The sequence below is a fragment of the Taudactylus pleione genome, unplaced genomic scaffold, assembly GCF_031769625.1.
Source record: "Taudactylus pleione unplaced genomic scaffold, aTauple2 ptg000181l, whole genome shotgun sequence".
Taxonomy (NCBI): Eukaryota; Metazoa; Chordata; class Amphibia; order Anura; family Myobatrachidae; genus Taudactylus; species Taudactylus pleione.
The window spans coordinates 4,345,488-4,359,955 of record NW_028284583.1 but is presented as its reverse complement, the minus strand read 5'-3'; the positions used below and the strand labels follow the sequence as shown (position 1 = coordinate 4,359,955).

At 39.9% G+C, this 14,468-nt stretch overlaps 1 protein-coding gene across 1 annotated transcript in view; it reads right to left on the bottom strand.

Moving 5' to 3' along the window:
• CDK13 (cyclin dependent kinase 13) overlaps positions 1-14,468 on the bottom strand; it is a 61,927-nt gene that overhangs the window by 19,374 nt on the left and 28,085 nt on the right. Inside the window, exons 3-5 of the mRNA XM_088476044.1 lie at positions 7,800-8,378; positions 5,197-5,361; positions 982-1,121 (exon numbers count right to left, since the gene is read on the bottom strand). Coding sequence (XP_088332170.1) covers positions 982-1,121; positions 5,197-5,361; positions 7,800-8,378 — 884 coding nt within the window. The remainder of the gene's footprint in view (positions 1-981; positions 1,122-5,196; positions 5,362-7,799; positions 8,379-14,468) is intronic.

Sequence of the window (14,468 nt, the reverse complement as noted above, 5' to 3'; positions counted from 1 at the left end):
CAACAATATTTTATATTAATATACACAAATTTAGATCCCCTTCATGTTCAGTCTAATCTTGGTTGCAACGAGCTCAATGCAAAGGGCATAAATCAAGGTTAAATGAGGGCAACCCTGGAGAATACCATATAACTAAACACAAATGATTTCAAACTGTTCAACAATGCTTTATATATATATAAAATTTTAACTGCAGAAATATGGTGTATTATACCTCAAATACAAAGAAGTGGCTGCTTCTTATCTATACAGCAAGTGACAGCCAGCATGCTACTTCTGGGGAGCTCTCAAATGCTACAAAAACTTTTAAAACAACTACAGCAGGAGTTGTAATCTATACACTTTGGGGTATAGGCAATAGGCTGCGGACTTCAAGTATCGGCGAGTCCTGTGCGATCCTGCTCGTTATTTTAAAATGCCAACGCCACTATCCTGAAGGGGATCAGAATACTGGCATCTGCATCTCGACCACTGGAATCCCGAACAATGGCGGCTAGCCGGGGAAGGGGGGTTAGGTTTAAAGACCCCCGGTGGTAAATTACTGTTAGACCACAAAGGGGGGAGGTTAGGGTTAGACACCCCCTGGGTGGTTAGGGTTAGGCACCACTAATGCTGGGCATACATTATACAAATATCTGTCAGATATCTGTCCAATCTGGCTGGTTGGAATGAAAACCTGGTAATGTATGGAGCAAATGACAGTCGATTATATGGTCTTAAATATGGTGTTTAGTCCTGAGAACCACCATTCTCCAACTAAATAGCTGGCCGCGCTAAGCTGGCAAACAGGCGCGTGGCCAGCACTTTTGTCGGATTTCTACTCCCATCCCAAGGAGGGTGCGAGAAGAAATCCTTTAGTCAGACCAAACATCTCGCTGAATTGAATAGCTCCGGGAGCTCCCTCCCAGGGCTATTCATCATCACTTTGAACTGAATCGTGGTCTTAGTACAGGACATCCAAAATAATTCACATTTTCTTACCAGTGTCTTTATCTCTGGCTTTGTACACTTGTCCATAGGTGCCCTCCCCGATAATTCCAATAATATCAAATTTGTCCACACAACGCTTGCCCCAATCAATTTCATTCTCATGGATTTCCCCACAGCGTGGACCACAGATCCTTAAAGAAAGAGATAGAAACAGAGGTACTTATAGCTTCCTAAACCTTATGGTGTAAAGAAAAATTAGTACTTAATATAGGGACTGCCCTTCCTTATCAACTTTCTTAAGCATCAGAGTACTGTGTTTATTATCTTTCTTAAGAATTAGATTAGTAGATGAAATACTGTCTGTTTTTTAAACATCGGGTACACATTAGCTGTTAACAGAAAGTATGTAGTATACAGCTGTTCTAATGTAGTTCACTTGCTGCTGCTTTTCTTTCTAGATGTTAGATTTGGCATCATGAAAATATGGCATCATGGCCTTACTGAAAGTGAGCCAGTGTCTTTATTGCAAAGTGTGTTCTGCCAGCAGTAAGAAAATGCAGGAATAGGCATTATGCCACATTGTAGTTTGGCAAAGTCTAAGCAGCATCTCTGGTGAAATGGTGCATAAAGAAAAAAAAAAAAAAAGAGGTTGGAGAAAATATGATTGTTGTTGTCTTCGGCATATCGGATATTACATTCCCCCCAATTCATGTGTCAGCTTGAAGTTAGTAAAATATAACAAACATACAATATACACACCATGAATTGAGTTCAAATGACGCGCGCATATATATAAATCTCCCTGTCCAAAATACATAATGGTAGGTTATTTGAAGTCTGACAAAATGAACATGTGTGTATTAGAGAGTTTAGACTGTAATGGGGAACCTCAGGCCCAGGGGCCATATAAGGCCAACTGAATGATTTGGTCTGGCCCTTAGAGCTTTTTATGCTAGCTTCATCTGGCTAGCAGGGTGCCTAAAATGGCACCCTGCAGCCAGAATCTATGCAGCAGTGCCACCTGGAGCGTCCTTAGGATGCATCAGACGGTCACACCGCTGCCCTTACAGCTCCCCGGAGCATCCTCAGGATATGGGCATTGCTGTCATCACCGGTGAGTGTGGCCCGCCCCTGTGTGACGTCACATGGAAGGGGTGTGGCCTGCACCAGGCCCGCAAATAATGTTATATATATCAAAATGGCCCTTGGTAGGAAAAAGGTCCCCCATCCCTGCTCTAGTGGGACAAGGACTGATGTAAAAGACAAATAGGGACATATTCAATTAGAAAGTGATACTTTATTGCCGATTACGTCATTTTAGACGTTTAAGACTTTTCGCAGGTGCGAAAAGTCTGTCAAAAACCAGGGATAACTTTTCACCATGGAATAGGTGGCGAAATAAAAAGTGTAGAATTGGGGTTTTGGGTTACAAAAAAAAAAAAAAAAGAAGGATCCTGCACCCCTTGGAATGTCCCCCAAAGGTATTGTGTCAAAAAATTAAAAAAAAAGTTCCACAGGACTTTAGTTTTGGGGGGGCGAAAAAAAAAAAAATGAGGGGACAAACTTATAAACTAGCGAAATAGACTCAGGGGGGGACCCCAAGTACGCGGCAGGTATTTTTTTGGTAGCGGTTGGTTGCAGCAGGTGTATTTTTAACGAATTTAAAAGTTCACTTTAGGGACTTCAAAATATGCCCGCACCCATTTTCATGTACCCCAAATTAGATGGGACTAGTTATTTTTTAAATGTTGCTAAATGCCATTCTTCACCACATTGTTAAAGATGCATAAAAGCACCTGTAGAGACCGTTTAAAAACCCCAAATGCCTTTAGCAGGGCTTTTCGGGGGTATCCATAGTGAACCCCCATGTTAGTGCATCTTTTGGGGGGTGACAGGCTGATTTCCCCAAAAGTGACAGGACTTTTCGCTACTTACCTTTCTGCTGGGTCTCGTTTTCGCCTCTTTGAAACTGAATACGCGGGCATCCACCCAGTACTTTTTCACTTTGAAAAAACCTCCGATGATGGCGAGAAGTCCGGCCACGGACTTCTCACCGCTAATTGAATATGGCCCATAGGGCTCAATCCAATTAGGTGCGAATGGCGAGTAGCAAATTTGTTTCTTGAAACTCGCACACGTCGCAGCGAAGCGCTCTCCAGAGAATTCTCCAATCCAATTAAAAATGCCTATTTGCACTACTCGCAGCAGAGGGGTGCGAACTGACTGCCAAATGAGATTTGCGAGAAATGCATGAAAATGTGGGGAGATCATCCTGGACCCCCCAAAATTGTTAATTTTGTTCGCAGGACTGTATAGACGGCTGTTTGTGGGCATTAGGAAGGTACTGTAGGTTTTTAAATGGTATCAAACGGCTGATTTGTTGCTTTGTTTTCAATGCAAGAAAATGATAAACACTTTTTTTTCTTTTAATCTCAAACGAATTAAACGAAAATGCAAAAAAAAAAAGTAGGAAAAAGGGTGATTTTGGGGTAATTTGAGGGCACCTTGAAAAAATTATTTTTCAACTTAAAAATTATTGTAATTAAATTTGGGGTGCCTAAACTAACAAAAAAGTAGATGTTGGGGTAATTTGAGGAAAAAAAAATAAATTACCCCCAAAAATGACATGTAAAGATTTGACTAATTAAGCCAATTGCGAATTCAAAGTGAAAATAGCAACTCGCACCTAATAGGATTGACCCCATAGTCTCTGCCAGCACTGCATAAAAAGGGGGCACTGTATAAACAACAACAACAATAATAATAATAATAATAATAATAATAAAATTAATGCTGTAAATCCCCAGCTAGTGGACTATGCCATTTGACCAGTCACAACCAACGCCTTTCCTAATAAATTTACAGAATCCTAAGATTAGTATTAAATACTTTTACATGAATCAAAATGCTGTTGAAGTAAACTATGGATTAGCCCAACACTGTACAATTGATATAGTCAAACAAAGTTAAGGTTCCATAAGTAGAAAAACATAAAATCAAGAATAACGAAATGTATTAGATTGTGAGGTATAAAAGAAACAGAAATTGATAGTAATTTAAACTCTCCAAACTGCAGTTATGAAACTATTGTAATTCATTGTGAAAGTGCTATGGTGTATACTGGGTCCTCTCAGGGTAACAAATCCAGAGATCACACTAGGCAAAAAGGATCATACGGTGTAACGCTTAAGCCTGAGCAACATGTACAGTTGTCTTGAATTAGCATTTTGAGGAGCTATATATTGAAGATGAATGGGCAATAATTCTGTTCTGAATGTCAAACGTTAAAGATCTTGCACACTCATGCGCCACTACTCTTGTTGCTAAGTGCTGACACAATTTGGCCATGTGTTGACTCTGGGCACTGTGTTAATAAGCCATTAGAAGGAGCCCATGGATGCAGACACATCCCTTGTAAGGCTTTCAGCTGGATGCTGCAAACCAATATTTCATCAAGCTAGTTCCAGTGGGGCAAGCAACTCACAAAATTAAACCAACATAGGTGAAGATGTCCTGAACCCCCCGCTCAAAGCTATTTGACCATAACAGTCCGGAATTTAAACATACCAGTCAGAGGACACATTCTCCAGAAAAATTTGCAAACGTTGTTGGTGGTCTAGATAAATGGTTGTTGAAGAGGAAAAAAAAAAACTCAATAGTCTTTATATACACAGGGGCCTCAGTAATGTATAAATATTATGTGTAAGACGGTAATCTCAATAAATGATTGTACCCAGTGATTTTTTGGGTTTTTAAACTAGCATTTCTAAACTGACCACGTAAACTGGCCCCGACACTGGAATTCATTGTTTCTAGTGCCACCACACCCAAGTGGCAGATTTATTAGTGTTGCATTTCTAGTTCCCTGCACAGATCTTGGTCGTTTTTCTTATACCGCAGGTAAATGCATCTGGGATTCTTAGTGACCTTTATAACAGTAGTAAACACGCTAGTAAGAGCGCTGTGTTTTACTAGTGTAAAAAATGAAAGACACCAATAGGTACCGTATTTGGCCTTTAACAAATTTGATGGTTTCATGTTTTTTTTTTTTTTTAAAATAGCTTTAATTTATACATATTTGAAACACAACTTGCCCAGTCTGACAATATGCTGAAGATATAGACAACCATTCACTCTCAGTTATGACCATACAGAGTTTAGGTGGCTTTCCCATTAGCAAGACATATATGTTCAGGGAGACATCACCAACAATTGCCTTATCATATAGACAAACTGAAGTTTACTTTCTAAAGAGGTTAATCATACTTAGGCCTCCTTTTGTTCTTCAACAGAGATTTCTTCCCTTCTGGGCTACACGACAAATCCCCACTTCCAATGTGGACAGGCGGGAGGGGTAAATCAGATAGGAAGTGCCAGAGTTTTCTCTCCATTTCCTTCTTGACGGACTTTCCTGGGATACAGCCGCGGAAACTAGGAGAAAAGACATTCATAATGTAGAAATTAACTGGATCATCTAAAAGGTAACTGGCGGCTCTTACTCTAACATCAGCATAAAACTCACACCGTTTTGCAGTAGTTGTTCTGATGCACAGGTTATGTGTGCACAGAACATGCCAGCAGAGCCTTCACTGAGATTTTCTTGCATCACATGCATAGAAAATGTGGTCAGAATCTTCTGAAAATGCCTGTCCAAACTATCCCTAAACAAATTTACTACACATTATTATTATTATATATTTTTTTTTAAGTAAAAGCTCTCATTCAACCATAAAGTTCGTAGTTTGCCTTCCCCACCATGAATTTACTGTCACTTGCCTAGAACACTTAGAATTTGACTTTGAATCTAATTAAGAGCCCCATTTAATAACAAGTGATATTCTTGTTATTACTCGTTACTAATCTTAAAAGGTGCTCCAACCAATCAGCTCCTAACTGTCACTTTATAAGCGGTGTTTGAAAAATCAGTCTCGGCTAGTGTACTTATCAAAGTCTAGTGGACAAATGAAGGCAAAGCATCAATCAGCTTCTCCTGAAACAGGTTGCCATATGTCTTGGGACGATATTGAATGCAAGCACATGATACAGCAGGGAGGCGTTGGCTGGTATAGGTCCATTTTCTGAACTATTGAGCTCACAACTTTGGGATCCACAAGATTGAAAAATAAAATATCACTTTTACTATTTGTTGTTCTATGTTAACTGTAAAGCTTTTATTCAACTGTCCAATTAAATTAGAACTTTACATATAATAACTACAGAGATTTTACATTTTGGTGCTACCATGCTTTTAAAAGGATGTGTAATGTTGTCAATATTGCTCAAACAAAATATTACATTAAATATTTCTCTCATTTTTAATTGCTTAGAATTGCTGTGTGCACAAGCCTTTCACAATAGCAACATGTCACTTGGTCATTTCTAGCTGTATTCACCTATCTAGCCTCAGGTTATTAAAGTATTAAATAGTTATTGTTTTGATACCAAATGAAACGAGACCCACTGAGAAAACAGGATGGGCAATTTGATTATTCTTTGCAAAATAGCCCCAACATTGCTCTGTTTGTTGAGCTAAAATTAACAAAAAAATTCTATATGGCCACGGTACAAAATCTGATCTATAACAGTGATATAATGTACAGTAACACGCACGTTATGTTGCACTTCGCATACCATACAGATTGTACCACACCACCATTTTATATAAAGGCTTATAAAATTGTACTGGAAACACTACTAGGTGTGCGAAGGAACACCTCCCATAGGAGGAAAGCTCTGCTCACAACGGGAGACATCGCAGACCATTGAAAAGAGATTAAAGGGAGGCTGAAGGCTCGCTAGCTGAGTTTCATGCGAGAAGGCAGGTACAATACAAATAGGCTGTATTGTGCTCTTTGCCATAACAGTAGCATAACATACTTTAGAATGTAAGCTCTTACGAGCAGGGCCCTCTACCCTCTTGTGCTTCTCCTTACTCTACTTTCATCTAATTCTTACTCCCCACTAGGGCACCTAACACTTGGTTGTTTTGCTTTGTTGCTTATCTGGGTGTTATGGTCGCCAATGTAGCAATGTCTATTATCCCCATCCTGTATTGTAATGTATTGTATTGTATTGTACTGTAAGTCACTGGTCAACCTATTTGTTTATGTACTTTGTAAGGTGCTGCAGAACACTTGTGGCGCCATATAAATAAATGATAATAATAATACTGATCATAGATTTATTTTTAGTTGGCAAATCAGTTAAGGACAAAGACCTGAGAAGTTTCTGTTCACAACAGTTTAGTTAAAGGGGGAACTAGAAGCTTAAACAGTAGAAAACTATGGGGGAGATGTCTCAAAGCTTGGAAAGAGATAGTGGGGTAGATGTATGAACCTTCTATATGGGGAGGAGTCCTACCAGCGCACGTTATATGCGCTGATACTACTTCTACAAGAGAGCAGCCCCGATGTGCAGGGCAATGTATGAACGTCAGTGACACTGACCGCTGCAGCGGTTGTTGCCCTACCACCATGGCAGGGGCAGCACTGTTCCTGCTGCGTCGGCTGCTGGCTCCAGGGGCTGCCCAGTGGCGCCGGCCGAGAGGTGAGATACAGCGCATCAGCACTAGGCTAATGAGGTGTGTACTCAGGCAGGGATCGCAGGATGGGAGAGTTTTCACTCCACCACTCCGGCAGATGAGATGTTCATACATCTTAACAGTAGCGCTTCCTGCTTCGACTTGGTAAAGATACGTGTCGCTATAATACATTTGCCCAAAGTACCAATCAACTTCTGTCACTTTACAGGCTGTGTTTGAAAATTGACAGACGCTGACTGGCTGGTACTTTATCTCTCTCCACTTCATACATTTCCCCTATAAAACAACATGTATAGAAAGCGGTGTAATCCAATAACTCATGATTTACCTGTTTGCATCAATAGAAAGGGAACTGGGAAGAGGTAGCGAAGAAAGTGTAGTTGGTGACAACCCCAAACTTTTAGCTTTCTCAATGCCAGCTGATCCAGCCTTGTGTGCTTTGATCTTCTCTTTCTTAGGCGGTACATCCCGTTTAACAGTCTCTGTCTTATTAACCCTTCCACTTGACTTGGCGGTTTTGTCTGCATGTAAGTTATTGTCCACAGCTGGCGTCTGATTCAATGTTTTGACCATGGCTTTATCACTTTTTGCTGAAGGGGAAGGTTCACTGTCCATTTTTGTTTTCTTCTGCTCCTTGGCATGGTTTGCTTGTTGGGTGTTGCTGGCAGGCTCCGAATGTCCCTTAGTGGGAGTGGAGGTGCAGGAAGCTTTTGCTAGGGCTCTGGCAGCCTCTGCTTCCCTAGCTTTTTTGTTCTTGTTTAACTCTGCAGCTAGGCTACTCTTCAGGGTCAGTGTGCTAGGGGAGATGCTGGACTGTCTACTTCTCGACCTTGAGACTCTGTGTCTGCTTCGAGACCGAGATCGGCGTGGCTTGTAAGGACTTCTACTACGCGACCTTGCAATACGCCTGTTGGAAAGAGCACAAGGTGTAGTTACTTCTCCATAAATTATGCAGAACCAATGGTCTTCTAAGATATTACACTAGTCCTATACAACTATTTGCTGTATGTGTGATCTGTCCACAATTTACATTTTTGCCGTCACTCTTAATAGCAAACTAGGAGGCTGCACACAGCTGGGGATAAAAAAAAATAAAAAATTGTTTCAAAATGAAAGATTATAATTATAAGGTTAGAATTTTTTCCCCTGCACACACTTGTTCAGGACACATACAGAGGTTTAAAACATTTTAATTTGTTTGGGAATATATTCTCTATTCTCCGCCCTCACACTATTAGTTGGGACCTTCTTCTTAAGGATGTCAGAAATAATGTAAAAGGGTCTCACATGAGTTAAACTAGACAACAAATCATAAATCATTACTGAAGCTTTCCAGGTCACTGTATCCTGCCAACTGATGTAATACATTTAGATTCTGTAAGAGTTATATGCAGTTAATAGAACATAACAGTCTAGTACATGAGAGTAATAGGTCTACTGAAATCAAATGTTGATAAATATAGGGCATGCACCTAGAACATAGTAAGAACTAATCTAATTATGCTTTTAATGGAATATAGTTAGGGAAGTCGGACTTGAGGAAAAAAAAAAAAAGACAGCAATACTAGTTGCTAGTAAGCTAAGGCATTGGCTATACATTTTTCATATAATTCATAAAAAAGGGGGGATAAATGCACATGAAGCAAAGACAGAATTACCATTGTTGAAGCCACTACTTAGACCAGACCTAAAAAATATGGTACAGTTTTGGGCCATATTACTGTAATAAGAAAATGTGCTCCAGTTTTGGGCCATATTACTGTAATAAGAAAATGCGGTACAGTTTTGGGCCATATTACTGTAATAAGAAAATGAGGTACAGTTTTGGGCCATATTACTGTAATAAGAAAATGCGGTACAGTTTTGGGCCATATTACTGTAATAAGAAAATGAGGTACAGTTTTGGGCCATATTACTGTAATAAGAAAATGCGGTACAGTTTTGGGCCATATTACTGTAATAAGAAAATGTGCTCCAGTTTTGGGCCATATTACTGTAATAAGAAAATGCGGTACAGTTTTGGGCCATATTACTGTAATAAGAAAATGTGCTCCAGTTTTGGGCCATATTACTGTAATAAGAAAATGAGGTACAGTTTTGGGCCTATTACTGTAATAAGAAAATGCGGTACAGTTTTGGGCCTATTACTGTAATAAGAAAATGCGGTACAGTTTTGGGCCATATTACTGTAATAAGAAAATGAGATACAGTTTTCGGCCTATTACTGTAATAAGAAAATGCGGTACAGTTTTGGGCCATATTACTGTAATAAGAAAATGTGCTCCAGTTTTGGGCCATATTACTGTAATAAGAAAATGAGGTACAGTTTTGGGCCATATTACTGTAATAAGAAAATGCGGTACAGTTTTGGGCCTATTACTGTAATAAGAAAATGTGCTCCAGTTTTGGGCCATATTACTGTAATAAGAAAATGTGCTCCAGTTTTGGGCCATATTACTGTAATAAGAAAATGCGTACAGTTTTGGGCCATATTACTGTAATAAGAAAATGCGGTACAGTTTTGGGCCATATTACTGTAATAAGAAAATGTGCTCCAGTTTTGGGCCATATTACTGTAATAAGAAAATGCGTACAGTTTTGGGCCATATTACTGTAATAAGAAAATGCGGTACAGTTTTGGGCCATATTACTGTAATAAGAAAATGCGGTACAGTTTTGGGCCATATTACTGTAATAAGAAAATGTGCTCCAGTTTTGGGCCATATTACTGTAATAAGAAAATGCGTACAGTTTTGGGCCTATTACTGTAATAAGAAAATGAGGTACAGTTTTGGGCCATATTACTGTAATAAGAAAATGAGGTACAGTTTTGGGCCATATTACTGTAATAAGAAAATGAGGTACAGTTTTGGGCCTATTACTGTAATAAGAAAATGAGGTACAGTTTTGGGCCATATTACTGTAATAAGAAAATGCGGTACAGTTTTGGGCCTATTACTGTAATAAGAAAATGTGCTCCAGTTTTGGGCCATATTACTGTAATAAGAAAATGCGGTACAGTTTTGGGCCTATTACTGTAATAAGAAAATGCGGTACAGTTTTGGGCCTATTACTGTAATAAGAAAATGCGGTACAGTTTTGGGCCATATTACTGTAATAAGAAAATGTGCTCCAGTTTTGGGCCTATTACTGTAATAAGAAAATGAGGTACAGTTTTGGGCCATATTACTGTAATAAGAAAATGTGCTCCAGTTTTGGGCCTATTACTGTAATAAGAAAATGAGGTACAGTTTTGGGCCTATTACTGTAATAAGAAAATGAGGTACAGTTTTGGGCCTATTACTGTAATAAGAAAATGCGGTACAGTTTTGGGCCTATTACTGTAATAAGAAAATGCGGTACAGTTTTGGGCCATATTACTGTAATAAGAAAATGTGCTCCAGTTTTGGGCCTATTACTGTAATAAGAAAATGAGATACAGTTTTGGGCCTATTACTGTAATAAGAAAATGCGGTACAGTTTTGGGCCTATTACTGTAATAAGAAAATGCAATCCAGTTTTGGACATATTACTAAAGCAGGCAACCTCATTATTAAAAGGAAATGTATAGGTTGAATTACAAAAAAACAAAAACTTAACACTCATGGGAAAGGACTACTAAAATTTAATTGCATTAACTCCTCCAGACATAGCAACTGATGCAGATTTGGCTGGAAAATGGTTAATTTACGCGCAAAAATATAATATTTACACTCATATACAGAGCTTGAGATGCACGCCAGTCGGCAACCATAGCATATTGTTTCCACCAAGCACACTTCACACACTATGTCCCACTTGCGATTTTATTTGTTTAATGTGCAACAAATGTATTCGCTATTAGGCATCAATTAAACCACAAAAACATATCTAATACAGCACAAACATCTCCAATTTTGCATGCTTGGAAAAAAAAAAAAAAAAGAGCTTAAACACACTAACAAAAACATAATCTAGTCCATGCAACAAAGAAAGCACTAAGCAGTTGCAAACAGCCTGCACCTGCCCCTATCAATATTCATCATAAATAGTATATCTTTTCCAGGCATAAATGCATAATGTCGGGACTTGGTGCAGAACCACTGGGATACCCTCCTTAATGACTAATTAGCCCAAAATAAGTTTTTTATTAGCTTCATTTGGCCAATAATTACATGTCATTTTTGGGAAGAAAAAGTAAAAAGTGAAGAAAAAAAGAGTTTAAAAGCAGTGGGACAGGTATGGATGGGACAGATGGTTTAAACATTGCAGGAGCCAGTGACAGGTGCATTTTTACAATTTTTTTAAAAGTGCACTAAAATAAAAAAAATATACTTACACCCATAACTACAGCATTTATTTTGGCCAAACAAAATTTGCCTTCTGTCAATTTTTCACTGTTTTACAAAACCAATTATAACAGCAATTTGACATATTTTAAGAACCCCAAACCTTTTAATTATGGCCAATAATATTTTATTATTAAATAAACCACTGATATTTTAACTTCTATACTGTTACCGGGATGCAATCGGGAAGCCGGCTGACATTCTACCGACAGCCGGCTCCCCGACTGTCATATGCCGGCGAGGGTGAAATGCCCGCTGTCTAGATGTAGACGCCGCTCATTTCACCAACGCCGGGCGCCGCAAGTGGACAGCCATGGCGGGGGGGGGGGGGGGTTGGGATGGAGGGTTAGGTTTAGGGCTCCCGGGGGGACGACGACTTAGGGTTAGGCACCCCCCCGGGAGGTTAGGGTTAGGCACCACCGGGGGGCGGTTAGGGTTAGGCACCCCCCCGGGGGACTTATGGTTTAGGCAGCGGGGAAGGGGGGGTGAGGTTTAGGCACTTGGGTGGGAGGTTAGGGTTAGGCACCCTTAAGGGAGGGAAGGGGGGTAGGTTAGGTTAGTTAATACTTACCTAGGGATGACCGGGATTTCCAATGCTGTCGGGATCTGTTCCAGTGTCGGGCTGCCGCTGCCGGGAATCATGGCCGACGGTATTTCATTACGATTCCCTATTACCCTATATTATTTTACCTTTTTGGGGGGTACCGGCTGATATCCCCATTTTTACCTTTACCGATTGCCTGTCATCCATGCAAGATTTATTGTGCAAATTGGTAATAGCCGGTTTTGCAATAGGAAAGCCCGATAAAATGGAATGAGCATTGCTGTGATAAGTGACATTTTCAGGTGATTGGTGCGAAAAGTTTTCAACAGCGAAAAGTTTTTGAATTCACATTTAAATGGATATCTCCCATTGGCTTTCAGCATGCTCATGTCTGCACGTGGGCACTCCAGGTAGATACAACACCTTTTTGGAGGGTTTGGGGTAGCCTCCTGCTCTGTATTGTTTAATAAAATATTCAAACCATGTCCATTCTTTTGGTTACTTTACTGTTAAGGCACACATCCACTTAGCGATAATACTGAGCGATTGCACGATTACGTCATCGTAATCATGCAATCGCTCAGTAATCGTGCACCCTTACGTCGGAAACGACCAGCGATGCGTGCTCCCACTGGTCGTTTCCGACATCAATCGCCTGAACATGCTGTACAACCTGATGATAACGCCAGGTTGAGCATGGTAGGGGATGATTGATGTACCTACATTGAACGACTGCTCGTTCAGTGTAAGAACAGCACAAACTGTCAAACGACTGCACAATTACAATGTCGTAATCGTGCAGTCGTGCATCCCCTCCGGGGATGAGAGAAGAAATCCGACAAAAGTCCCGGCGCAAGGCTGTTTTCTGCCCTTCGCGCCTGGAAAACAGCCTCGCACCGGGAAGTCAGGTTGGGGAATGCCCGTTATCGCGCCTAAACACCCTGTTTAAAGCGCGAGAACGAGCCTTCCCCAGCCTAACATCGTGATGAATTGAATAGCTCCGGGAGCTATCTCCCGGCGCTATTTACATCGCGTTGCATAGAATCGTGCCCTATATGTTAGTTATAAAAGTTTTATTGGACACAATACGTTGGGTTTTCAACAAAGGGTATATAGCTAATTTGTGCAGTCCCGTATAAGGCACTTAGATGAACAGGGTATAAACCGGTGCTTATAACTGGCTATCTGTATCCAGTACTGTACCTGTAAGAATGATTAGTACGGTAACAATACTTTTAAAGAGAACACAACTATTTATTAATTTTTAGTATTCCCCATTTATGGCCTACAATTTTATACTTCACCCTCCAATGTATCATTCATAGATAAGAGAATTAAAACGATCAGCATTAATGGAAACGGGTAGCACTGCTATGCTGTATCACCAGTTGTCTAGAGAGAAAATATGCTAGGATGTACCTGCTGGTACTGACTACTTGAAAAATGAAGGAGTTACAGCAGGGCTCGAGAATTTTTTTTTTAAATCTAGGAGCCATCTTAAAATTTAGGAGCCAGACCATCGTCCGCGACCAAAATACGAGGGTTGTCCAAAAAGTAATGCCTAAATGCTCATAACTCTGAAATAATATGCAACATTTATTTGAAACTTTGTCAGTTTGTAGTTTAATATGTCTGCTAGCTACATTTGTATTTTTGTTTAGGTAGTCCAAGAAATACCATGGAATCCAAGATGAAACAAAGAGCCATCATTGAATTTCTGGGAAAAAAAAAGGCTGCAGTGCTACAGAAATCCACAGTAGACTGAAAAAAAGTGTATGGTGAGCGTATAATTGACTATAGCAATGTCAGAAGGTGGATGAAGTTTTTTCAATCAGGAGAATCGTCCATGTGCAACAAACCTTGTGGTGGCAGACCATCAACTGCAGTGACAGCAGAGAACAGACACAAAGTCAATGCCATGATTCAGAAAAACCATCGTGTGACATCAGACCATCAGAGGTATCAGTGATGAACTTGAATGTAGCCATGGCACTGTAGAAACACTAATCAATGATTTGGGATATCGTAAAGTGTGTGCTAAATGGGTTCCAAAGCATTTAACCAGGGATCATAAGGCCCAGAGGGTGGAAGTGTGTAATGAACTTTTGACCAACTTTGAAGCTAA